Source organism: Hippocampus comes, unplaced genomic scaffold (genome assembly GCF_001891065.2).
Source record: "Hippocampus comes isolate QL1 unplaced genomic scaffold, H_comes_QL1_v1.1 scaffold348, whole genome shotgun sequence".
Taxonomy (NCBI): Eukaryota; Metazoa; Chordata; class Actinopteri; order Syngnathiformes; family Syngnathidae; genus Hippocampus; species Hippocampus comes.
Genome location: NW_017806071.1, coordinates 256,180 through 282,993, shown reverse-complemented (window position 1 = coordinate 282,993; position 26,814 = coordinate 256,180). Strand labels below are relative to the sequence as shown.

The 26,814-nt window shown below is 43.8% G+C and overlaps 1 protein-coding gene across 1 annotated transcript; it reads right to left on the bottom strand.

The window, feature by feature from the left end:
- Positions 1–671: 671 nt before the first annotated feature.
- Positions 672–25,848, bottom strand: LOC109530283 (E3 ubiquitin-protein ligase HECW1). The gene is made up of 30 exons (XM_019893881.1): positions 25,670–25,848; positions 21,830–21,887; positions 20,775–21,090; positions 19,763–19,870; positions 19,536–19,630; positions 16,223–16,298; positions 15,695–15,864; positions 14,569–14,711; positions 14,308–14,408; positions 12,005–12,909; positions 10,982–11,558; positions 9,989–10,087; positions 9,509–9,662; positions 9,074–9,183; positions 8,835–8,941; positions 8,534–8,719; positions 8,292–8,426; positions 7,947–8,061; positions 7,757–7,853; positions 7,292–7,375; positions 7,086–7,192; positions 6,321–6,435; positions 6,099–6,212; positions 5,489–5,641; positions 5,311–5,409; positions 5,093–5,222; positions 4,528–4,674; positions 4,318–4,432; positions 4,008–4,206; positions 672–3,127 (listed from the first exon to the last, which is right to left on the bottom strand). The coding sequence occupies exons 2-30, from the start codon at positions 21,854–21,856 to the stop codon at positions 3,016–3,018; spliced, it is 4,896 nt and encodes a 1,631-aa protein (XP_019749440.1). The 5' UTR covers positions 21,857–21,887; positions 25,670–25,848; the 3' UTR covers positions 672–3,015.
- Between the last annotated feature and the right edge of the window lie 966 nt (positions 25,849–26,814).

Below are 26,814 nucleotides of genomic sequence, written 5' to 3'. Positions count from 1 at the left end.
GAAAGCCTTCAACTCTCAGACTGAGAATGTGAACAAACAAGTAGCAGAACATTTACGTTTTTTGCTTTTATCAGACTGGGGCTTTGTATCACTTTTGCAACATATCAAGTGACATATCAGGGCTTTTTTTCTCATCAGCTGATACACTTTTCATGACAGGACTTTTTTTTTTTTTTTCTTGCATCCGGAATTTGCTTGCTGAGAGAACCGTACGGTGTGAATGCTTCCTTTTCCAAGGCTTGGGACTTTTGAGATTTTTTTTTTTTTTTTTGGAAAAGTGAAAAACAGCATTTATTACATTCTGTCATTTTTCCTCTCAAAATGCAGATTTTCTGATGGATTTTCTTTTGCTAGTTTCCTCGCATCTGGACAGCATGTTGCCAAGTCGCTGTGGCTTCATTTATCAAATCTGAATTGTCAATATGTGAATTCTTGTATAAATTAGTATATTATGTACAAAATTGTATAAGAATAGCAAACAATTAAATAAAAAAAAAAAAGAACATAAGAGCAGCCATGTCGTGTGGGTTTCGGATCATCAAGCCAATTTTAGTATAACACAAAGACAACCCAAGTGTTAAAAAAAAAAAAAATTCCATGTCTAAATTGAATTAAGTGAAATGCTATGACAGCTGAATTTTACCCATGAAATGCAAAAATCAATACATGCTTTCCAAGAGTTTAATTTGAGACAACAGTGGCAAACACCGCCTTCACGTCATACAACATAGTCAATGTCAGCAAATGAACATAGATTCGTAGACAGTGCAATAGTGGTACTGTATTGGAGGGATCTGCCTGAGCATTCATTTCAATAAATAATAAAACAACTTTTCAACATTTTCTACATATGTGAATTATCAACACAAAAAATAACAAATAAATTACACTCAAAATGCATGCCGCTGTATTCAGCCCAATGCAAAAATAACCAGACACCACCATTTGTAACTTGGACAAATTTGATCCTTTCCCAAAAGGTTATTTTAATAAATATTTCTTTAACAGCTGATATTGACAAAAATGACAACCATAGTCATTACTGGGGGATTATGCACCCCCGCCCCCCTTGAATATCACTGTTTAATATTCAAGTGTGTGGAAAAATAACACGTTTGTTGTCAAAAGCACAGGAAACTTGCTTGTTACATGCTGCACGGTAATAAATGACACAGTCTCACACATTTGTGACGTGAAACAATGACAGTTTAGCCCAAAAAAAAAAAAAACAAGACTTAACAAAAACATATAAGTGAGCTACATTATTAATAAAAAAGGCCATAAATATCAAAATGCAAAGGCTTCAAAATGAAGGCAGGCTCTCGTGGCCAGTGAACAAACTCAACATTCGGCGGGGAAAGCTTCAAGCGAACCCCTTGAATTAGAATCCAATAGCATAGAAGTAACAGTACAAAAAAATTGGTAGCAAGAAAAAGTGGTAATTGCAACATAATCGTCTTTGCCCTCTTGGGTGTGTCGAGTTTCGTTATTTCGGCCTCCGTGTTAATCATCTGACCACTAAAATCATTTGATTGAAATGAAATTGGACATCTACCAGGCTTTTGTTGAACACGACATGAAGCTACCCTAACTTTGTTCAGACTCGGAATTGGAATACATGTCTTTCTGCTCTAAAATCCACGAAAATTTCTCCCTATTACGTTGAACTGGAAAAAAATTCATTATGTTCCTCTTGCACAAAAACAGTTGAGATCAAAAAGCCCGCATCACTCCCAAGGACACGACCTCCTGAATGTCTTGAGCACCAGCCCACTCAATCGCGGTCAAGATGTCAGCCGAAGATTTTTCAAGATGCTCAACGCTTCCAGATAAGAACACTGCGTCACAGTCAAATTGAGCCGATGGGAATTTGTAAAACGTCAATGCTAAAATGTCTTCCAGGGATTTCGGCGGCAGTCTTGGTGTTCGTGGACTGTTGTTGTCATGGAAAGAATGACAGAGTAGAAGCTTGGAGAAACTTTTGTTGTTATCTAAATGATTACTGGACTCACCAAATCCATTGGAAAATGCTTTTTGGAATATTAAATTTATTGACATTGCATAAAAAAGGGGGCGGGGGATGGCTTTCTTAAATGCTTTGTATATATTCGTGGCTTATCTTTCCATTGGTTCTGACCCACTGCGACTGACTTTTTTTTTAAATACATATATTACTTTGTTCTTGGTCAATTGAAGTGCTCTCCTCTACTCTAACCGTAACGCTAAATGATCTGAATAAAAAAAATCTTTCCTGCTTCTTTTACCGTTACATGAATATATTCCTATTTGATTGTGAACTTGCAATGGTCGCTCCGAGTCTTGGCTTTCAAATAATTCCAGCAAGCAGGCTTTCCCTTCATTTAAATACCAGATGTGATCGTTTCTTTGGCGTCCATGATATCGATCGCGATCCACGCTCTTCATTAGTGCATAACCACCACCGCCGTTCTGTGCAAGTATGTTGGGAGTTACGTCCAGTCAACTACCTGAGCATGTAAACCATGCGCTTGTTACGCTGAAGTCAGGCATTCAATTACTGGCGTTTAAGTATGATTGTTGCGTCTTAAAACAGCATTGAAAAGATCACTTAGAGGAACGGAAGGAAGGACTCCTAAAACAACAGAAACGGTGTCATTTTAAACGAGATGTTAACTGTTAAGTTGGCATCGACAGTTTTTTTTTTTTTAAATATAAGCTATATTTGTTGCTATTAGCATCTGGCTACGTGCATGTTGGCTGCGTGTTTATGATTGAGACCATTGTACATCCCCCCTAACACTAACGTAGCTCTGCCGTGACGCCCCGAACGCCCGCTTCCCGTCACAAAGACTCTCAAATGTGCGACGAATACACAGTACCATAACATTCATTTGACATACGTATATCCACATCACCGACAGCTTTGCTCATCTCTGCACAATCACAGAATCCAGGATGCGTCCGTCCGTCACGTTGACGCCTTTAGGGTCAATGTTCCATGAAGACGTTTTGCCCTCTTCGGTGGACTCGCGCGTCTCACTCCAGACCAAACGTGCTGGTTTCCTCCACGGCCGTCAGCAGTTTCTCGTACAACATTGTGTACGAAGGATATGGAGGCAGGTCAAGACGGTTAAAACACGTATGGGCCCTGACAATGGAAAAATATGGTCATCGATGGAAGGTATGGTAGGAAATTACAACGTGCTTTGCTGTCATTGCTGCAAGTCTCTTTTGGCTACTTTTAATTCCGTTGCTTCAATTTTAAATGTCTTTTACTCTTTTGTTTGTAACTGCTTCTCAGGGTTGTACTTTGAGTTATATGAGAACCTCGTGTATGAAGTGCGCTATATGAAGACAAGCGGCGTCTGCCTTGCCTACAGATATGCTGCCCGAAACTTAACATGTAGGTTGTAGGATCTTAAGAACATCTCGTGGCCGTTGAAAATATTTCCGCTTGATGACGTGATGAAAAGCACGTGTATATTTTCACATAAATTCCACACCCTCCTAATAACTGCAAGGAGCAACAATCCTCGACTCTATGGGTGTCATGTTTTTATTTAGGTTACAATTGGTTTTGTTCCCTTGTGCCTTTTATTGTCTCCACCTGTTCTCGTCATCCGGGTGCCTTGCGTTAACCAATCAGCTCCCTCAACACTTTGTGTCTCGTCCAGGTGTTTCTCGTTGTCTCGTCACTTTGCTTGTATTTAGTTCCCTGGGTTCTGTCAGTTGACGTCACATCATTGTGCTCCTGTCACGTGTGTGCTGCTGTCATAGTTTTGTTTTCTGTCGTTTTTTTTTTGCAATGTTGGTTTCTTGTGATTTTTCAGGACTTTGTTTGTGATTTTGATTTGTTTTTTCCAGTGTACCTCTACAAGTGTTTTTTGTTAATACACTTTGTTCAAGCACTTCAGTTTGTTTTTTTTTTTTCCTAAAAAAAAAATACATGTTATTCTTCATACACTTTGTTCAAGCACTTCAGTTTGTTTTTTTTCCTAACCCCCCAAATACATGTTATTCTTTATTACCTTGGTAGAGAGGTAACTTTGCCCCACTTCTCAATGCAGAAGCGTCGCAGGCCGTTAGATCCGCGCAAGGAAGCAAAGCCTTCGTATGGCACACTGGACGTCCCCGTGACAAACTGGAGTAGGCGGAGGCGCTGCTCATTGTTGAAACGCTCCACAGCGGCCCAGAACCACCGCATCACTATGTGGCCATCATGGTAACCTAGTGAGCGGCATCATGAAGGGAGCGTATTATGGAAAAATAATTTCTTTTTAAAAATAGAAATAGTTGGGTTAATACGAAATTATCTGGAGAAAAAAACCACACACGTACCCCCTCTATACTCTGTATTGCTCCTCCAATCGCCCAGGTCAATCTCCACAGTACCGGCGATAACCAGCTCCAGCTCTCGGGCATCAAACACTGACACCAGCCTGGAGTCGACCACCTATGATAGAAAACCACCCCCCCCCCCCCAAAAAAAAATCCATTCTTTTGATGGTGTCATTTATCACATAGTCAAAAAGCTGAACCAGTGTTTACCTCATAGAAGCCTCTGACCAGTGCCTCTGTCTGTTGCACCACTCCTCTTTCCACCCGCCATTTCGTCATTCGCTCGATGTAATCCTTTTTGTTCTTCTCAGTCACTTGCAGGTTGGAGCCTCCGGACTTCAACTCTCGTTCCGTTACCTAGCAACAGCATTGGAAGTAACAAAAAAAACACAATTAACATCAATGGATTTTTGCCGTACTGCAGTGCAGGCAGGCATTATTACTAATCATTTATAGTTTGATGACTTAATGGTGTTTCAGAAAAGTGCTGGTGCATGTAATTGTTTGCCCATGCGTGATGTCAAGCTTGCTATGGAGTTATTTAGACAAGTATGATAGCTATTACTATTGGTGAGCCCATACGAAGGTAGTTTGTTTGTATTGATTTATTGAACTCCTGAATATGGCCGCCTATGTAACATGGGTTTATGATTGTGTACATGCTAGAATTGCAGGATGTTGATGCTGTGTCTGCGGCGCTTTGCCACAAATTTTGCGGTTTGATTATATTCATGATAATAAACAATTAAGTAAACCTTTTTGTGTGTACACTCACCTGGCCAAAGACCTCCTCATTCACAGTGAATGTGAGGTCTAGGATGTCCGTGATGTCATTGTCTTTCATCCACTGTAGAGACTGGTGGAACTCCTCATCCAGATATTCCAAATCAGAAAGGTCTGTTGGGCTGTAAGATCCAAAGTTCACCGGCATTATCCACAATACCTTCCACTGCAAATTTCACTGCAAAAGTACTTATGATTGAATATGCTCACAGCCTGAGGAGGGCCTTGTAGAAAGGTCTGGTGAAGAAAGCATCAAGGAGGTACTGATGAATCAGAGCCAGACCCAGTATGCGACCGCTGAAACGGAACCTGGACAGTGGACAGAAACCTTTACAAGTGCAACATGAAATGTATGTTGAGTCGATGTTGCCTCCACGAACCAACTTACCATTCCAGATGGTTCTCAACAAATGCAGACATGGGGCTGATTTGAACAGTGTAAGTGTCATTGGCCGAGTATTCAAAAAGGCCATAGTATGGATTAAACAACTCCTGAGACAAAAGGAAGAAAAACTCTCTGGAGGGTCCACTGTAATCTAACCTGAAACGAGGAGAATGCAGGGAGGAAACCTATTAGTGCTCCAATTTGTCCGTTTATACTGTAAGAAACTCAAAAATGTCATGCATTTCCTACTATGACAACCATTTCGTTACTTTTCTGTCTATAATAAATTCTTTTTCTACAAAGTTAAACAGAACGGAACTGAACTAAAGCTGTGATTCCTTCACGTACCACTCGAGGGAGCTGATGCACGACTTGCGGTAAATCAACCGCGCTTTGAAAATGACCGTCTAAAGAGTATGTGCGTCTATGCTTACTTTTCTGTCTATAATAAATTCTTTTTCTACAAAGTTAAACAGAACGGAACTGAACTAAAGCTGTGATTCCTTCACGTACCACTCGAGGGAGCTGCTGCACGACTTGCGGTAAATCAACCGCGCTTTGAGAATGACAAGTCTAAAGAGTATGTGCGTCTATGTGTCTACGCGTGTCTCACCCCTCCTCCCCCAGGAAGGTGACGTAGAGTTTGTTCCTCTGTAGCTCTTTGCGGGAATACGCCATCACCTGGTTGAAGGTGCCCTCTAGCAAGTGTTCTCGTCTTATCAGTAGTCTGCAATCATGAGAAGGTCATGACATTCACCACACTGAGGAACAGAAGTGACCGTAGAGCGTAAATGAGGATTGCTCTCTGTGTTTGTAGGTCTCATAAGAGTCTTACTTAATCTTGCCCGGTCCCTGGCCGTAGCCCTTGGCTTCTAATTTTCTGTAGAAGTTTCTGAGCTTAGCCTCAAAGTCTCTCCGGTAAGGAGCCGGAGCCCTGGCTCTCTGCAAGCCTGCACAGAGACAGGAAACACAGCAAAAGATGACATCATCAACTGGAGTACCGTAATTTTCAGACGACCTTTCCCAACCCTTTCATTAGCCTCGAAGAGTGGCACATATTCAGTGTCACTATTCGTTATTATTATGAATAAAGACATCCCTGCGTTGACCTACTTTCCTTTTATAGAACCTCGCGTTACTAACATGTCGACCCCAGCACAGAAGCAATCACAGCAGCCCCCCCGAGGTCTTCCTCGAGCTCATTTTAGATCACATTTGTGCTACCTAGCATTGCACAGCGAGTTCTATCAAATAGTAATGATTGCCACTCTGGGCTCTGTGTATGCGTGTGTGTGGGTGTGTGTGTGTGTCGCAAAATCCGCCGAGTACTTTACTAACAGGGTCGAGCATGTGTACATTTCACTTGCAGGTGATTGCATGTGCCTGACGCAGCCAGATAAGTCCCATTAGCAGGTGGAGGATACGTGCCAAAGATTTAGGAATAATTCAAACCATCGTGCTTATGATTGCCACGGCAGTTGTTGCTATAGCTTGGATGCATGTCCATCTGTTCATATATTTCAGTTCTTTTCCCTTCACTTGCTGTTCTCTAACAAGAAGCCAAACTCACAACAGGCGTTTGATCCATGAATCGACCTACCGGGAGAGTTTTGCGGCGAGTTGCCGGGGGAACAGCGTGGCGAGAAGCTAAAGCCAGGATGGATCGGGTGGGGCGGAATATACGACATAATCTCCTCTTCAAACAAACTGCGAGGGGAAAAAAAACAAGATACAAAATGCATGGAGCGTCTTTCATTCTGTTTTCACGCTATCGCAGTAAAACCAACCACATGCGGAGTTGTGTACCTTAACAGGATGACCAGATCTGCATCGCACGAAAGCTTCTCGACACCCTGAGTACCTTCAGACCGCAGGTAATGGATCTTTTCCCTGCAATGTAAATCAAGACAATAGCCTCCATTTGAAAATGCACAACATAACATTTGGGACACACAAAAATGGTGACAGACAAATACTGAAAATCTGCGATTGGATAATGCCCCCTAAAAAGGCTGACGGTTGCCACAAGATGGCTGAAAAGCAGTGTTTTGTTCTCAAAGAAGCTCCTCACCTCTTTTCAACATAGTTACTCGGCACCAAGATGCCATTTTGCTTTGCCATGAGCACAAACACAAAGAAAACGAATGGACGCTTTTCAGGAAATAATAGATGATAGTTTTTGGGGAAAAAAAAAAATCAATCAGCAAATATGTGTATTTGCAAATGCGGAATTGCAAACATATGGCAGGTGAGTGTACTAAATAAACCTACCTGAGTGCATAGTTTCTGTTCAGGTTGGGTTGCCGCTCCTGCAACATGTCAAATATGTTTGGTTGTCGAAGGAAAGCCACAATCTTGTCATTATACGCTAGAAAGAACAGGAGAACAGAAAATATGGTGAACGGCTTTCCATATATACTCTTTTCGCTCCAAAAATAGAGAACGTTAGGGCGGTGCTCACATGCAGCGTTGGACTGATGTGGGTCAGCATGATGCTGGCTTCGTATGGCAGCAACCAGGCTGTTCGCAGGCCTGGCCATCAGAGAAGCGCCGCGACTCCTTGATACGTCGGACGCCTACAAAAAATACAAGTGGAAAAATAAAATGTTTCATCATGAGATCAAACACGAGGATTTTTTGCTTGAATCCCACAGGCTGTTTTTTTTTGGTGATCTTTTTTTTTGTGTCTGTGACCTCCACAATTCTTTTTTTGTTATTATTTATAGTCGTGGAGGTCGGTGCTCGACTTGAGTGCTCAAACTGTCCAGTTCATCCACTACTGTATAATACTTATTTAATAGTGCACCTCTCCTGCACTGTAGCTGCGTAGCCTCTGCAAATGCTGCCTGTGGGCAAGGTGGCCTGGTAGCCGGCCATTCTGAAGAGGGATTCGAGGGTCGATGAAGGTTGTGGCTCGACTGTTGTGATCCACAAAGAAAGACTGCAAGACAGACGGCAATAAACTTTCAGACAGTGTCGTCATCAGAAACGTTATCGATTGACTATACAGTCGTTTCAAGACAAGTCCCCGAGATTAAAGCGTCCTACCTTGCCCTGCGGGTCAGTCTTGATCTCCCAGCCCCTTGGCAACTCCAGCTGAGTGTCGGCAAATTTGTTGAGGAAGACCACGAGGTCCCGGTTATGTTGGTAGCGCTCAAAGTTTTTGGCATCACGGCGCACCTTCAGGATCATGTGTTTAACGCAGCTGCTGCCGGTAAACATCCGATATGCTGGCTGGGAAGGAGAGAGGAAAAAGATTGGGGTAAAAATGGTAGAATACATTTACTTTAGGTCTTTCGACTTGAGGAATCATGACAAATACTACGTTTTGGAAGTCTCAGACACTCACATAGTTACTATGCAACATAGTGAAAAATTCCGGATGCGTAATGAACTTGACAGCCGGTGACTGGAGTAGCTGGCTGATCTTCTGGTGACTGACAGGCGATGCTGGCCCTTGTGGACACAAAGAACAATCATTTTGAAGTGAATGCAACATTGTAGGGTTGTCCCAGAAGTGACCAAAGACGTCAACAATACAGGAATAAAAACTGCATGTTCAAATGTAAGCGAGGACGAGGAGCTGACCCGTCGCAGTTGGAGGAGCATCCGAGTCTGTCTCAGCACTGGGAGTTCGCTCTAAGCGCTGACTGCCTCCTTCCTCGTCAGTGGCCATGGTTCTCTGGATGCTCTGGTACCTGCCAAAATCCATTTCCGTTAGTAGACGGCCGCCTCATTCAAAAAGAGGCTCGGTCTTAGAGGACACGTAGTTGGGTTTCAACACCAACATGCGGAATGGAGCTCTCTTATGCTAGCCTATGTGCATGCAGTGGTAAAGCCTGCTCGGACGAGGGGCGAAACGTCTTTTGAGAAAACCAGAACAGTCCAGTTGCGACTGATTCAAGGCCCCGAGAGCCAAACGATCTGGATGAATGGTCATGGTCACATGCCCGTTCTCAATCACAGTGAAGCTATGATGTCAAGAGTGAAATGACCCCACATTCCTTGCGTATTTCGTCTGACCTCCTGTTGAGCTGCTCCATCTGTTGACTGGATCCTGATCGGGGAATCCCATGGCTACACTTGCCACCGTGACTCGGTCGCTGCCAGGTCGTGGTGCGGTTGACATGGTCGACGTAGAACACTCTGCCATGGCTGTCTATACGAGCTTCCCAGTCTGAGCCACGGGAGACAAAAATCATGAGCTTGAGACAACATTGGCGACAAATTCTCTGCTTGCTCCGTTTGTATATGTCGCTGCTCTGCGAGTGTATTACAGAAGTTCCACGAAAATTACAGTCTGTGGTTTGGTTGAACATTTTGAAATTTGGCAGTGGGGGAGAAGGGTCGAGCCCCGTCACTGGACGGGGGGGGGAGGGAGTCATGGCGGCAAACACAAAAGGAATGACGTGGTTGAACACAAAAGGACACACATGCACACACACACGGGTGCAAACCAAGCTGCCGGCATATGACTCCAGAGTAAGTAGTGTCGGGGCTTACTTGGAGGTAAGGCTTGGTCAGTGGCAGCAGGAAAATGGTTTAAGTCAAGGCTGGGAAGAAGGACTGGAGGATGGCCAACGGGAGGTGAGAAGCCTGAGCCTACAGGAGACAGTTGGGAACACGTTACACCATGAGGGCGGGTTGGGGGTGGGGGTGGGTTGGGGGGGGGCACAAGCGACATTCGTTTCAGTCCAATCGTGTCAAGCGTGTCTGAAATAAAATGCCTCATGTGTGAAGCGTTGAGCCTAATAATAAAATGTGATAGTGAAACACACTATCAACCAACCAGACATTGGGACATAAAGATGAAAAACAAGCAATTTAAAAATTGCATGACAAAAACCCTCGTCTGTTTTCTTCCCTTTTCACTCATCCGTTCCACTGTAACATGGAAATTATTTTCCAGCACTTTGCCAATCAACAAATGGTCTGTCAAGCTTACACCGGAGTACACAAATGAAGTGAAATGTGCCACCGAGACAGGTACTGTCCACCTTCCTGCCAGAGGCTGCGGAAATGTGGGTTGGATAATTTGGGAGCGTTACAGTGGAGAACCTTATTGCCGGGTGGAGATGGGTGACCCTCATCATTGGTTGCCATGGCCACCAAATAATGAGAGCAAATATCAGAAGACGATGACACAGTGGGACGTGCAGCAAACGTTGGGAGGACAACACGCTCGTGCAGACAGACACGTCAAGGCGCCGCTGTTATCTGTGGAATCACTGTCGCTCCTAATTAGGACAACCGTTCCCTCCATCAATCAATTGGGCTGTTGAGAAATTCTGTTGACCCATTTCTATATTTTTTCATCAGATGCTAATTCACGCTCATTTAGAATTAACTATACCAAATCAGTTTAACCACCACTGACGCTCCAGATGAGACAAATTGGGAGTTAAATTGTAATAAATACAAAGTGGTTCAGTCATTCTTATTATTTCGTTAAATATTTCAAAAACAATGATGATTGGTTCGTTTTCCATCTCTTACCAGTGCTGTTGGTGTCCCGCGACTCAGCTCCCCCGGCTGATTCTCCACACTCCTCACTCCTGGCCTCATTCAATCTTCCACTCCTCTCTCCACCAGCCCCACCCACTTCGTGGCCCTCGGGACAGTTGTTTGCATCTGGTCCCGACTCAAAAGTGCTCTCATCCTCCTCTTCGTCCTGAGAGGAGAACACTGTGCTGCCGGAGAGTCGGTTGCTCTCCACAGAGGATAGCCGGGTATGGCTGCAGAAGCGGCCCCTGCCCTCGTGGCCCGAGTTGCTGTAGCATGATGTGCTGTAACAGGAAGTGCTGTAGCAAGACGTGCTGTAGCAGGAAGTGTCACAAAACTCGCACTCATTTTCACCGCGGGCCCGATGGCTGCTCCCTGTATTTCTTTTCCCAACTCCGCTACTGGAATCCCCCTCGTCGCTTTCCAGGTAAGAGAGAGAGATCCGTCTGACTGCTGCGTGCACTCCACCTCCTCCGTCACCTTCCAGGAGCTGGTTTAGTTCAGACAGACGTTCAATGGAGAGGCTGCGTGGGAGCGTGCGACAGCAGCACGGACCCGGGCACTCTGGGACCTGAAAGGACATTTCTGTTCTGTATTACCAAAAAAAATAAAAAATAAAATGCATTTCAAGGAGCATCAGATTTTCACTAATGGCAGGCCGGTCCAGGCCCTATGCCCCATGAATAGTGAGTTTTTGTGTAATATCACCATTCACCACTAGATGGCAGACATGATTTGGATGTATGTGCACCGGGTTTTATGCTGCCCTATACTAAAATGTTAGTCGGCCTTATGCTTTTTTTTTAATTCTTCAAATCCTTTGTTTTTGAAGGCTGAGCCTTTTATATATCCATGATGAACAATGAAGTATATTCAGACCACTTTGCACATATGCATGTATTTTGTCCATATTTAAAATGGCTTTTGGTTCGGAAATGCGTTGTCCTATGTGACCCCCCCCAATGTAGCACTGATGAACTGACTGAGAATCCTTCTTTAGACTCGAACAAGTCCTACCTGAGAGGGTGACTGCGTTATCTCATCCTCATCTTCCAGGCCCTCCTCCTCTTTGTCTTTGGAGTTTTTCAGCGTTGGTGATGTGGAGGTGTTGTCCTGAGTTGTGCTTGTGTTCTCTCCCTCTTCCATATCTTCCTCCTCCTGGCTCAGCGCTCGATGCTGTGCCGAGGGGAGACTGTGGAGGAGATGGTGAATGCGGATGTAGTGCGATCGGGGCGTCTCCGGCTCGCCGCAGGCTGAGGCGATCACGTTCTCCAGCTCCGACACCGGCAGGGAGCAAGGTCGAGTTTTACGCCGGAGGGGACCTTGAGAATCGTAGTTTGCAAAGAGGCAGGCGCAGGGACCGTTGCTGCTTCCTCCTCCCGGTGATGCTTCAGTTGTTTCTGTGACTAAATCTTGGGATATGTCGTTGGCCTCTGCAGTCACCGCATCGTTTGGACTTACGACAGTAGTTTCAGTTTGTGCATCTGATTCGTCTTTCTTGTCATTTTCTTCTCCTGTTATACCCTCCTCCGCTTGTGGTGTATTCTCTTCTGTCTGTGCTTCCTCTTGCTCCCGCTCCCCCTCTTCTGATTCTCCCCCCACTAGCGTACTTACAGTCTGGTCTACCTGAGGCTCAGTCGCAGCTGGTTCCTCTCTCCCTGCGCTCTCGTCCTCCATAGTGCCTTCTTCTACATCTGGAGATGCCTGCAGCTCCGCAGTCTCACTGGGTCGGGTCACCTCGGCCGTGGAGGCCGGGGCAATCGGGGTCTCGGGGTCAGGCGGGCCATCCAAAGGGAGGTCGGGCATATCGTGTCCGACACTTAATGTATCATCATCGGGTGCATCAGCGGCGTTGTTGGCGTCTACGTTGACGCTTCCTTCGGGGCAGGCTGATTCAATGACCAACGAAACTTCCTCATCATCTGGCAAGAGAGCAGCAGTACTGTAAATTTACTTGTAAAAATATCTCAACACAGAAGCGTTTATGGCTGCACCGCCGGCAACAAAAGTGAGTGCACCCCGAGGTGAAACTGGCAATCCCGATTCATTTATTTTGGATCAATCATCCTTCCATTTTCTGAACCACTTAGCTTCACTAGGGAATTTTATACTCATTTTCTGGTGTTGTTTGACTTGAAATATTTGTTTTCAGCTACAAAAAAAAGAAAAAAACTTTCAGAATAATGCATTTCATTTGATGTTTCTGTCTGTTTACTCACACAGAGAATGTCCCGCTTTGTGTTGCCCCGAAACAAGCAAACAAAGGACAACAGATAGACGCTGGCAAAGATGAGAGATGAGAAAACACTTGATGAGTGTTGTTGTTGTTGTTACACTCTTGAAGTTTCATGCTGTGGTCTCGTGTACGATCAGTCCACTTCACAGCCTGCATTTTCTCATCTCTCAAGAGCCCAAACAGCCCAAAACAAACACGTAGACCACGGGGTGTTGTTTGACTTGAAATATTTGTTTTCAGCTACAAAAAAAAGAAAAAAACTTTCAGAATAATGCATTTCATTTGATGTTTCTGTCTGTTTACTCACACAGAGAATGTCCCGCTTTGTGTTGCCCCGAAACAAGCAAACAAAGCACAACAGATAGACAAGATGAGAGATGAGAAAACACTTGATGAGTGTTGTTGTTGTTGTTACACTCTTCAAGTTTCATGCTGTGGTCTCGCGTACGATCAGTCCACTTCACAGTATGCATTTTCTCATCTCTCAAGAGCCCAAACAGTCCAAAACAAACACATAGACCACGGAGACTGACCCCATGCAGGGTGAGCCATAATGCTGTGATATTTGAACCAAAAGCCGTCCGCTCGGTGCTGAACTAGCTAAAAGAAGCACTCTAATTGTGCAAGAAAATACCAGGGCTAGCTCACATGACGGATTCTATTGCCTTTCATCGGGTTCGCTGCCAACGATGCGATACAAAATAAATAAAACATAGGTCTGAGATCATAGGAATAGATCTGACAACAGAACATTTGGCTGGTATAAGCGTCTGGCAGTCATGAATAAGCCGTTCGCCATAAAGGGGCTGAGCAGAAACGCAAACATGTATTTAGCACACCGACTGGTTATTTGCACTTCATTCAGATCCCTGCGTCGACAAACCGCAATTTGATGAAAAACACGCTTTGTTTGATTGACTGTTAAAGTTAGCCTGACAGCCAGCAGTCCGATTTTTGACAGCAAGGCACCATCTGTAATACTATTATTGGATAGCGCTATGCACACGGCGTAAGTGCAGACCACATTCTTGTCAAGGGGGATGGCGGGGGGGCTAATAGAACATCACAGAGTGACATGAAGTACCTGGATGAATTGAGGAGGTGAGCTCAAAGCGGAATTGTAAGTGTCCACACACATGATCTGTTGGCAGCCTGCGACCCAGAGAGTAACTAACAACTCGGTCCCTGTTGACGACAAAATCGAAAGTCACCAACGTCGACAAAGCAGTTTCATACTTTCAAATCATTCGCCAGCATCGTGGTAGGGATTGTTTTAAACGTTGAAGATTCTGACATTTCCATGAAAAAACATTTTCAACCGGTTAAAAAAAAAAAGTATTTTTACCCAATGGCATGTTTCTCCAGCAGCCTCTGGACAGGGACGGACAGCTTCCCGAGGAAGCGTTTGATGATAGGCCGACTTTTGGCAAATTTGTCTTTCACCTCGATCTCCAGAACATCGGTGGGTAACGACAAAAAGTTAAATCTCTGGAGAAACGGGAAAAACAAAGAAAAGTGCCTGGTCACCATGAGATCGTTCGGCGTCGTTGGATTTTGAGGGCCACTGTGATAGTGATACTAGTTTAGCTCGCCTGATGCGGTTTGTGTAGCTGGATGGATGCGAATCGAGAGACATCAGGGCCACAAAAGGGGGAACTCGATGACAGAAGACAAGAGACTCAAGTTGAAATATGCGTTTTAAAGGACATTGGCGGAAAAAATGAAGCAATCCTGCGAAGACGGGTTGCGCTGGGAGAACAAATCGGGGTGATATAGGAGGAAGATAAAAACAAGTGAATAATTTAAAAGTATGAACCGACGAGGGAGCAGACGGCTGCTTGTGTGTTTGTGTGAGATGGTTGAGGGACGAACTCGATAAACGAGGACGGGGAGAGGCTTGAACGAAGAGGGTGCGTGCTGAAAGTGCTCGTCTGCGTGGAGGAAGAGTCTCTCTCATCGGCATTGACTTTTTTTTTCCTTTCGCTTATTTACACTACCGAAGCACCCGTATCTCACCGAGCGGTGAATGCTTGCGAACATTGCGGATTTTGGGTTTCGTCAGGGTTGATCAAAGGTTGCAAAGGTGTTCACAGTTTTAACTTGGCGCCAACAGTTTTTCTTGTCGCGAGGACATGTTGAACACGTTCAAAATGGCCAGACAGGTACAATTTAGCGGCTTTGTGTCGACGTGCTGCCTCCAAGAGTGAAAATAGACAAAACGAGATAGAAATGTACAGAGAGTGAAATGAGTCAAAGAACATATCTTTTCCTGAGAACGCTTTGGGCACTAATGCCACTTTGCGCATCTGCAAAACACAGCCTGAATGCTTCCTCTCCTCTAGCAGCACTCAGCATGTTCTCCACTTACTAAGCACACACAGCACTTTCACTTCTAGCATCTGTGAGGCATGAACGTCCTTCGAAGTGGCCCCGTGTTTGGCAGGCACCTCAAGTCAAAGCGTTGCGCGTACCTCTAAATTCCATTGAGGGTTGACCGTGTTGCAGACAACGGCGGAGCGTTTCTCCTGACCGTGATGTGGCAAGGAAGGGAAGATGCTGTGCTTCCCGGGCTGAATGGACAGCTTGAGGTACGGGTCCGGATTAAAGAACATCCCCTTCTTCAAACCAACCGCTTGGAGGTCTACGGCGGCGGGGATGTCGGTCAGTGGAGGGTGGGAGAGGAAGAATAATACAAAAGGTGATTATGATTCATCCAAAGCAGTTTGAAACCAAAATAAATTGAAGGGCTGCATTTTCGTTCCCACTCGATGTTGACACGGCAAGGGCCGAATCACATCAACTGGAACCGATGCGCCTCCGACGAACACTACAAATGAAGAGACCCTGATTGGAGTCACGAGAACAAGTGCATTGACGCGACAAATGGGCGATGTCGATATAAGGGCAGGGTGGTTGCTTGGAGAAAGAAAGCGTCCGTGAGTCACACTGATTCGAGGGCACTGGAGGCGAGTGTGAAGAGGCGCAGGTTGATTTCCTACCTGACAGTGAAAAGTTAATGAGTCTCCTGTTGCCTCGCCCTTGGTTGACCTCGGGACTAACCACTGGCTTCAACACCTGCAGAAGCGAACCAAACACACACCCACGCACACACACACACACGCACACTAGTAAAAATCAGTTTGAACTTTAACCACACCTCCAGGAACACTTTTATTGTAATGAAGCTCCTCAACTCACTTCAAGATGCCACACAAAGGAGCACAAAAAGCATAAAAAAAAATACAACATCAGGATGAGTCCCCCAGACAATCATAAACAGGGGAATTTGTGAATGCCGAATCAGGAATATGTACTGTATGTATGTATTCGTGTATCTAATCACGCTATGTAATAAAGGGGTGCTTGTCAAAAAAAATCCATCTATTCTTAAAAGCATTTTTTTTTTTCTGGGAGAAGCTGATCAACAGAAGCCGATGAGCAGCTTGTGCAAGTACTGTGTAAGATACTGCAATTGATTCGGTTTGATTTGATGGAGTTTCTCTTCTTGTCACAAATTTGAAATGATCTCTTCTCGGAGAAGCGGAGCAAGGCTCGTTCCCAGCCTGGCTGACGGAGTTCCGTGATCAATACACTGCCTTCATTATTCTGACACAGTGCAGTGAGGAGGAAAAGAAATGGGGGAGGTAGAGTGGGGGGGGAAGCGTCAGTGTCATCAATGGAGAGAGCAGGAGGCGGAGACTTTCAAAGTACGGAGTGAATTTCAGGAATTTACCGGAATCCGATGTGACAGAATGAGTCAGACTTCTGAAAAGTTTAATTCCCAAAATCAAAATGCTTCATGTGTTTTGAAGGCTTATGCAAGTGCCCGGAAGCAAAAAAAAAAACAAAACAAAACAAGGCAGCAGTGTAAACAAAAGGATTAGTCAAAGACAGATGTTTGGAGCAATTTCCTCTAATGAGATGCTAATCTGAATTGGCTACTACAGACCGAAAGAAAAGCGCCAGCGCAGATGTCCCTTATTCAGATTTTTATCGGACAAATAAATGATGTTCATTCTATCTGCACCACTTGGTATCCATAGATGATCAACCGTCGGGTGGGAGTTTAATAAATGTAAAGGGCGGCAGAATGTCGTCAATGATTACTACAGACAAACTTGATGAGTCGGAAGGGGGAGGGGCATGTTTATCAGCTTTACATACACAGCGGCTCAGACATCAATGTCCTGGTTGTGTTATTTTTCCATTTCTTGAATGCATCCTGATGCTTTCGGGACAGCGAGGTTGCGGATGAAGTAAGACAAAGAAGGGCAGGGGGAGGTGATGACGGCTGACTTGCTGTGATTTCATGTGGGGCTCTCTCTGCAAGCCATGTCATGTCTCATGGTGTTTCGAATATGGTGCTGGGCGAAGAATCGTGACGTTCATCTGACATTCATGAGCAAAAGCCATTAGGAGAAAATCAATCAAGCAGAAAAGTAATCAAAATCACAAGACTGGACATGATTGCATAAGAGTTACATCGTGGATCTGTGTGGTCTCAAAAGGATTTCAGGAAGCTCTTATTTTGCTTCACGAAAATGGTTTAAAATGACTTTGGTTTTATTGCAACTGCTCTTTTAACAAATACAAATACATTGATTTATTTTTTTTGACGCTTTTTGTTCGTGTTGAGCCGCAACAGCAGCGCAAACTCAGTACGTGCCGGCAGCGCCTGAAAGTAGCAGCTCTGAAAACTTTTTTTCCTTGCTCCAAGGCTCCCCACAAAGTTAAGAAACATAATTTAACTTGGAAGCCTTTCAGCTAATTCCAAATCGACAATACAAGGGCAAGGATTGATACCAAGCTCGTAAACATGCGATGCAGGCATGAACACTAACAAACACGTCAAAAATGTATCTACCGGTACTCCTTTCATCATGCAGAAACAATCGAGTACACACTGTATACAATTCAGACTCATGACTTTACGAGGCGGTTCCGGTCCACAGAAACCAGAGCTTTACCCAAGCTATCCAGCAGAGCCTCATCCGCTTTCTGCTGCTCCTTCCATGACGACTGGGAGGTAGCAGCCCCAGCTGTAGACACATGCAGTCCATCACTGGCATATATCGATGCGCGTCTCTTCCTGCAGCAGTTTGGCCGGTGTGACCAGTTGGAGTAAAGCAGCCCTACACACTCTCCAGCCTACCTAGACCGGATTGTCCTCCGTTATCTTGACTCCACCCTGCCGTGCTCCTATGGGTGGTTATTTTTATTCCTTTGTGCTGAAGAAGTGAGTAAAGATCAAGTTCTCATGCCATCAGCATTTTCAAAGTGCCCGTAGCAGCAGATTGAAAAGGCACACACGGAAATACAATCCCATCTCGCACCCCGGGCCCTCACTGAGAAACATTTTGGCCTTTGTTATATCGGTGCAACATATTAAAATGTTGATACTATTCCCATCTTTTAGTCCAGCTTGTGACAACTTCAAGAAAATGTCAGAAACGGTGCTTGCATCTCAGGCCATCACGATACGCTTTGTCATGGAGATATGTTGCACATACAGCACATTTGACAACAAAGTTGTTCTTGACTTGACTTGATCCCAACACGAGACTACACTGACGGCAAGGCCTCAAAATTGAAGTGAGTAGGTCTGATCATCGCCAGCTAAGAAATGGGAGTTTGCTTGATGCGGGCGGATGCACTGAGGCTCCAAGTAAGATTCAATCCGAAGATAAAAAGGGATCTGAAGTCAGTGTCGAAAATCGATGCCACGTTTGGAGAAGAACTTTGTCGATCACGGCAAAGGCTAGCAAAAAAAAAAAAAAAAAAGTCGAACTCTCAAGAGGATAAAATGTTGCAGTGACTAAAAAAACAAATCATAGTTACAATGTCTGTATTAACACAATATTGCTCTGACTGAAAAAAAGAAAAAAAAGAAAAGCATAGGTGGATTTCTGCATTCGCAATGGATGCACCATTCACGTCTGCCTTGGAAAAAAAAAAATGCTCCGAAGCTCACAAAGGTTAAACACACTCCCTCGGGCGTCTGCCGCACACACAGAGCAACCGATATGATTAGCTGTCTAAGCGACAAGGACGTGATCTTTCACCGGCAAACACTCCCAGCCGTGCCGCATAGAAGGTTCCGCGGCAAAAGCTGGCGGCGCAACTTGTCGCAGAGTAAACACGGCAGTGGTGGATGAGTGATTCCTCCGCTCGCTTCTCTCATTATCAATGTGTGCAGTATGTAAGCACCGATGATAAACAACGTAACGGCAGCATAAATCTGGAAACGTACTGCCGCAACTCTTAAAGAGAGCGGCGTTAATAATCAAGCTATGACTTCAAAGTCAAACTCACAGTCACTGGTCCCTTTTTGATGGTTAGACTGGGTGTGGTTGCCCTCAGCGCTCCAGTGACGCCATGATAGTACTTGAAGCAGACCAGAGTCTCAGCTGTGGGCAGAACATGGCAGAGATAGAAAAAAAAAAGGTTTAATTCAATTAAACTGAAAAAAATAAAATGAACCCAGAAACAATCTTTAGTTTTTGATTTTCCTGACTGACAAGAAGTTGATGGGAACTTACAGTCGCTGAAGTGAGAGCTGCAGTCAATTTTCCAAACGATTTGTCCTTTGTGAGATCCATTGATGCCTCGGTTCTTATAATCCAGAAAGTTCTCAGATAAAGGCTCATCTAGAAAAAGAGAAAAAAACCCTAAGATTTAAATCGGAATTTGATTTGCGCTGTCGAGACATTCACAGCAATGCTGCACTTTTTTTTTCACATTGTATCAAGATTATTGCAGTGAATGAAATCGAATGAAATACATTTTTGTGAATGAAATGAAATATAAACCAAAGTGTGTTTTAAAAAAACAAAAACTAACCGAAAGCACATTTTACACGGATAAACTCAAACTAAATATAATTGAAATGAAAATGTTCTTTGTTTTCATCTTTGTCAATTCATATCATACATGTGCTTTCCGGTTTCATTTTAAATGCATTTATTTTTGTATTGCAGTACGTCAGTACAGAGTAAGGAAGATCAAAGAGTCATTTGAGAATTTTAGATGACTTTATGACACAATCTCAGACAATTTTATCTTGCACGCTACAAACACTTCAAATATGAAAAAAACAAACCTAATACTAAAACTAATAAAAGTCAACCTAAAACATAGCTTTTTTTTGAAAAAGAAAAACTAGAAACAAGCTCTAAAATTATGTAATATAATCTAAAAAAATATCTAACTTTTTCACCTGGGGGTGCACTCGCTTTTGTTGCCTGCAGTATAGACCTTAATGGTTGTGTGTTCAGCTATTTTAAGAGGCCACCACATTTACGTTGTTGTACAAGCTGTACACTGACTGCTTTACATGCTACTAAAGGCCATTTCTTCAGTGTTGTCCCATGATAAAATAAAATAAAAAAACTGAGGGGCATACATTGTATAATGAGCACTTTTGACATTGTTTTTCTCGTGACGCCTTTAGCTGTTCTTACATAACTTGTTACGAAACATGCCTTAGTACCTTCAAGGCGATATACTTGGGGGGGGGGGGATGACCGCCGACAACCGATCACACACACTCACCGACGAGATACATTCCAATCCAGTCCCCAGCGTCCACTTCCTCCTTGATGTCCCACGCGATCACGAGGTCTTCGGACTGGCCTATAGTGTAGTGAGAAGAGCTTGCGGCGAGGGTTGAGCGAGTGTCCGGGGAGACCAGATCAGTGTCACTGGTGGACCGTGACAACCCTAACATGAAGGCTTCCTGGTTCAGACCGCCGACAGCGTAGGTGTCTGGCCCATAGCTGTGACGATCTTTACAGCGCTGGCGGCTCTGGTTGCTGCGGGTTGGCGAGGCCATAGCCGCCAGGCCCAAAAGGCGATTCTGGTACAAGTTCTGGAATACGACGCACAGTTACACAGAGAACAATATGTTCAATCCATTGAAAAACTGAAAAGAGAGGAGCTGCTGTATATTTCCCCTCTCAAAAGCGAATACAGTTGGTAAACTGACAGTGCACGGTTTGTCATGTCATTGACAGTAACTTTTTGTAGTATTTTTTTTTTGTCTCACCAAGCTGTATAAGAAACCAGGTAATTACACAAAGGGCTAGCAAATTAACAGTCCTTTTGAGAGGCACCGTTGCATATTCCCTGTACGTGTACTCGAATCGTAACTAAAGTGAATTTAAAGACATCCAATCTATCAATCCATCAATTCATTTGGTGGAACGAGCCACGTAACAGTTCAACGCGGAAGCCGCGACCGCATTTATAGTTGTAATGAAGGATGACAAAAATTTCCATCCTCGGATCTCGGGATCATGGAATGCTCCAGTTAGAAAGGACCTTCAGGGCATGGCTGAGCCAGTCAGTCCAAATGCTGAAGTACTTTCGGCGTGCAGTTGGCGAAGGAGGGGCAGGATACCGGCACGCGAAGCGAAACGCGTGCTTTTGCTTTTGTCACAATGCAACGGAGATTTAAAAAAAAAAAAAAGGCGGCGGGAATTGTTTTTGCAAAAGTACTGCATTGAATCCTGGCTGGATGGTGGTAAGGCGGTAAATGAAAGAAGAAGTGGATGGTCATGAGTGATAGGTGGTGGTGGGGGGTGGGGGTGTTGAGGGGGCACACTGACCTTGATACTACAGAGCTGCATCAGCATAATGACCAGTCAACCCAAAGCAGACCAAAACCTGAGGGAAGTGTGAGGAGGAGACGGGTGCTCGGTTACAAACCACAGGACGCAAAAGCAGAGGCAGCGAATGAAGCAGGTCAAACGTTTTTTTTTTTTTGCGCCGTGATGAGAGAGGGGAAACCATGGGACGGGGGCGAGTGGGGGGGTCACACGTCATCCTTTCCAGATAAAAATACAAATGTTGAACAACAAAAGGGAAATGCAGCAGACCAGAAATAAAGAAAACAAACCCACTCGCACCCTTCCAAAAGTATTGGAAACAGTGAGGGTGCTTTCTTTATTTTTTTTTGCTGTACACTTGAACACATTTGGGCTTGATATCAAAATATGAAGATGGCTGACATTTGAACCGAAACATTTTTTGAAGAGGTGTCATCCATCATCAATTATCTCATTTTTGATGACAGATTAATAAATGTATGCGGACCATTCAAGTAAGCCAGAAGGGGGAAAAAAATACACAGCCAGCCAACATGAAAAATAGTACAGCACGCCGTTAATATTTGACGTGTCTGTCACTGTGTGATTAAAACCAAGCATCTCTACTTTTTGAGGACTTGACGAAACTCCGCTTCACACCGTTTGGCATTTATCTTTCTCTCAAGTCACGAATGTCCATCAAAGCAAAGCCGCAGACGGCGCCGCCCACTTTGTTTGGAAGACGATGGACTTTAACGTCGAGAGCCACTTGCCGTTACTCTGATTTATGACGCCAGCTGCCTCCGGCGTTGGCTACTGACTGTAATGTTGTGAGCTGAGGATAACGGCGCGGGTCTAATCGCGTCGACTGTACCACGTCAGGCTGATTCGCACAAGTCAAAATTCGGTGGCCGCGTAAGCCGATTAATGACACCGATTTCACGAACGTGCGATACTTTGTTCACATTGTGGCAGTTTCGTACAAGCAGCAATGATGGAAAGTCTCCCTTGTATGATATTGCTGAATTTGAATATGGTTGAGAGACTGCTTTATGGTGAGATTTTTCTGCAGGCTGTATGTACTTTGTATTTATGTCATACAAGTGAACTTCAACGAGATCTTCCATGATACATTCCGTATTTGTCTGCCCGAACTATTCTGCAATCAATTAGCAATTTGCAGCGCTGTATGCAAATTGCGGCACGTAGGCGTCAGGACAAATAAGGGACTTCCTGATCTAATCGGGTTCAAATCCCCCACAGTCCTCATTAGTCTTTTAGTGTCACATCACGAGGGTGACACAGCTAGTTAGAGGAACACACGCGTAGCGATCTCCCGGGAATTTTCAGATGTCCTTTCTTATTCGAGAAATTCCCAAGATAAACTGGGATGATTGCCTTCAAGATGACATCATCATTCATTGAGCACACAAGCGGGGCGGGCAGTATGGAAGACAGGAAAGCGTGCAGGAAATGAAATTACCGCCTACTGTCGCTCAATAATTATTTCCAAACCTAGCCTCTCTTCGACTCGGCGTTCACAATATGGGCGAGTGATTGAGGTTGTCAGCCAAGCGCTGCCATCCATATGGACTGCGGAGACTGTGGATGCTCCATTTCATGTGAACCGATATCCACTCGAGGCCCATTTTGAGAGCGGAAGCACGTAAACTGGGTATTTGATTTCTGAACAACTCGTAGAACTTTGGCATCCTAGTTTTGCCAACAACACGTGACGTCTAGTGGATATTTCGGCGCTACTCGTAAGGTTTGGTCAATTTGAATTGTCTCACAAGTGAGGAGAAAGAGCAACAATGTTATGTTTTTGTTTAGATTACATTTGGTTTTGTTCCCTCGTGCCTTTTTTTGTCATCGACTGTTCTCGTCATGCGGGTCCCTTGCGTTAACCAATCAGCTCCCTCAACCCTTTGTGTCTCGGCCAGGTGTTTCTCGTTGTCTCGTCACTTTGCTTGTATTTAGTTCCCTGGGTCCTGTCAGTCGACGTCACATCATTGTGCTCCTGTCATGTGTGTGCTGCTGTCATAGTTTTTTTTGTTTGTTTGTTTGTTTGTTACTTTGGTTTCTTGTGGTTTTGATTTAGAATCAAATCAAATATGAAAGACCCGACTAATGGAGGGAGATTAGCCATCCTTCGGTGGTACTGTGTCCCATTTGTGGTGCTTCTCGATGCACAGCGGAAAAATGTCTTTTTCTTGGTTGGAAGTTGCCTTTTGTCACGAAATAAAAGCTCTCGCCTGCAGCCAGAAATGAAACCTCGAGACACGGCTGGATACATTTATGAACTAACCGTGGTTGCATATAAAGTGCAATCTGCCGTAGCGTTTTTCTTTCTGCCCCCGATGGTTTTAGTCTTCGAGTGCTTCTGTCTTTTCACTTCTTTCAAGAAGGCCGGGAGGAGAAGCGCAATATAACAAGTCGATTCAACATGTTCAAGTTTGACGATCCGGAAGTAACGTAGTAGATGTCAACAATGCCGACGTTTAAGTAGAAGAGGTTTGGTTCTCTTTTATATTATGTTACAGTCAACTTGAACTGGTGAGAGACAAACATTTTGATACAAAAAGGAGGTGCAACGATTAATTGACAACTAACAGATAAATCAAATTCATCAATGATTATTTTTGATCACAGATTAATTGTTTAGATGGAAAAATCAAGATTTTGGGTAGCAGTCATTAAGACAGAGAGGTGAAAGTGTTATTTCGGCGAGACAAACATTGATATTTTTCAGACTACAGAATAATGATTGTTTCGAGGTCACGTGTTGCTCCACTATTTAAGAGGATTTTGGAGACGGGGAATCCCCCAACAAAGGAGCAGGAAATCCCAATTTTTCATCCGTTATGATCAAACATTTCAGTCTCTAGTTAGTCATCGACAACAATGTTTATTTTTGTGCATTGCCCCCCTTCAATAAACCAACAAACTATCATGTGAGAAAAGTAAAAATAGGACAGAGTCGAGCTATCCCGCAACCATCGTTCAATGTATTAATTTTTAAATGATGAATTGTTGTTTGCCTATCCATCCACCCATCCATCCATCCATTTATCCCAATTTAAGCCATGATGAAGTGTGTCACCAATGCAGCACTGTGACTCATATGACCATGAAAGGACAAATAATAGCAATGCTTTTCTTTTGTTATTAAACAGCTCAATTTGTTCCTGACCAGTTAGCATAGCATCTAACACAATTAGTGCGTCCTCTTGAGCAAAAACTTGAACGTTAGCATTGATTTCGAACCTTGTTACTGAAAGAAGAATCAAATGAAAATTAATTTATCGCCACCTTCCTAACGTAATGGCTTCATTCTTTTGTTCATATTTATTTCTGAAAACATGACAAATTGAATCAAATACACATTACATTATGATATATATTTATTTTCGAATTATCTGTTTAAGGCAAAAAAAACATGAGCCATTATTTTAACAAGGTGACATTATTCCAATAAAATTCTACTTTCTTTACTAATTTGTAACGAGGAGTTATTTAATATTTTTGTGTTGCTCTGCATGCGCGTGCGCGCGCGCGTGTGTGTGTGTGTGTGTGTGTGTGTGTGTGTGTGTGTGTGTGTGTGTGGCTGCTGGGGAAGTGTGATGAAGCACAACCGTAATTGACCCTCAAAACAACAAGCATTCATGAAATTCGTCTTGTAATCGATACATGACAGTTTTTGGAATGTTATTAGGCACGTCGTTGCTTTTTTTTTTTTTTTTTTTAACGAATAAGAGAAGATGTGAGATGCAAGCTAACAGGCGCTGTTGTGGGCCGCTGCTGCTCCAGGCTGCATCGTCAAAGCGTTACAACCGCAGCAATGGTGACGGTTCAACCTACCTGGGATAAAATAACCTGAGAGTGGATCATTCTCCGGATGTGAAAATCGGAACTGGTGCACGTCGACTACTTTCCATCAAGGTCCATGTCGGACGAGAAGAACAAGGGGGAAACAGAGAAACGGCTGAAAGATGAAGGGCTGATGACAAACACGAGAGATCGGAGTCACATCCTTTCCTCTTTCGCTGGACCAAAGTGAAGCTTGGCTATACAAGGAATCCATTTCCGGTTATAGCAATACACCTCCACGACACATTTAGGGAAATCCATTTATTTATTTATTTATTTATTTATTTGTTAAGAAAACAACGTTAGGAGACTAAACCTTGCGTATTCAAATATCATCCAAAATTATTCGACTAAGTGAATAAAATACTCGCGAGGGACTGGACCTGCGGTCACAAATGTTTCTATTATTTTGAAAGTTCCCTTTTTGGCAAGACTGTAGGTAAATATGCGATACTTGATACATTCGGGGAAAAGTGCTCTCAGCCAATCAGAAAACGCGTCCCTCCTCCCATCTTGGCACTCTCTCGGCAGCATCCCCCAAAATATACAAAGGAAACGGGTAAACTACAACTACTACTACTACCAAGTATAATAATAACAATGATAATAACGATATTTGTATTCTACGAAATGTATTTATTGTACTTACAAATGCGCACTTCAAGAATGTGTTTTAAAGCTCATTCGATCTGCATTACTGCACGCTTTACATGACGAGTATACTTTGTACATTTGTGTGTACTGTACAGTACGTCCTAAATCAACCTAAAACCAAGCTTGTTACTCAATTGACTTGTACATTCTCGCTATTGAAATGAAGTGAAATGCAACGAGTCCATTCCAACACCAACCCCAGAAACTCACCACCATTTTTGTGGTATGTTTTTAATAAAGTAAGTTGTATTGACATAATTCAGTAAACTACAGTCGGGAGATGAGGTGAAAGATGACACATTTATTGCAGCACATGAACTAGTCAACCTCCTTTCAAATTACCCTTTACTGTATATTAGCTGGCATATTATCTGATTGATAGTATGCCAGCATTTTGACTTGTTTTTCTTTTCACAACCCTCTCAACGGTGACACGTTTCATTGATGCAAAGGATGCGTGCACCACCTCTCTGATCCTTCTC

What these genes read in the sequence shown, in the direction of transcription:
- LOC109530283 (XM_019893881.1), bottom strand. Translation starts at nt 21,856, where the DNA reads ATGCTGATGCAGCTCTGTAGTATCAAG. An exon ending in TGACCAAGCCTTACCTCCAA is followed by an intron (nt 9,663 to 9,988) that starts GTAAGCCCCGAC and finishes CCCGTGGCTCAG; the next exon opens with ACTGGGAAGCTCGTATAGAC. An exon ending in ATGGAGCAGCTCAACAGGAG is followed by an intron (nt 9,184 to 9,508) that starts GTCAGACGAAAT and finishes GGATTTTGGCAG; the next exon opens with GTACCAGAGCATCCAGAGAA.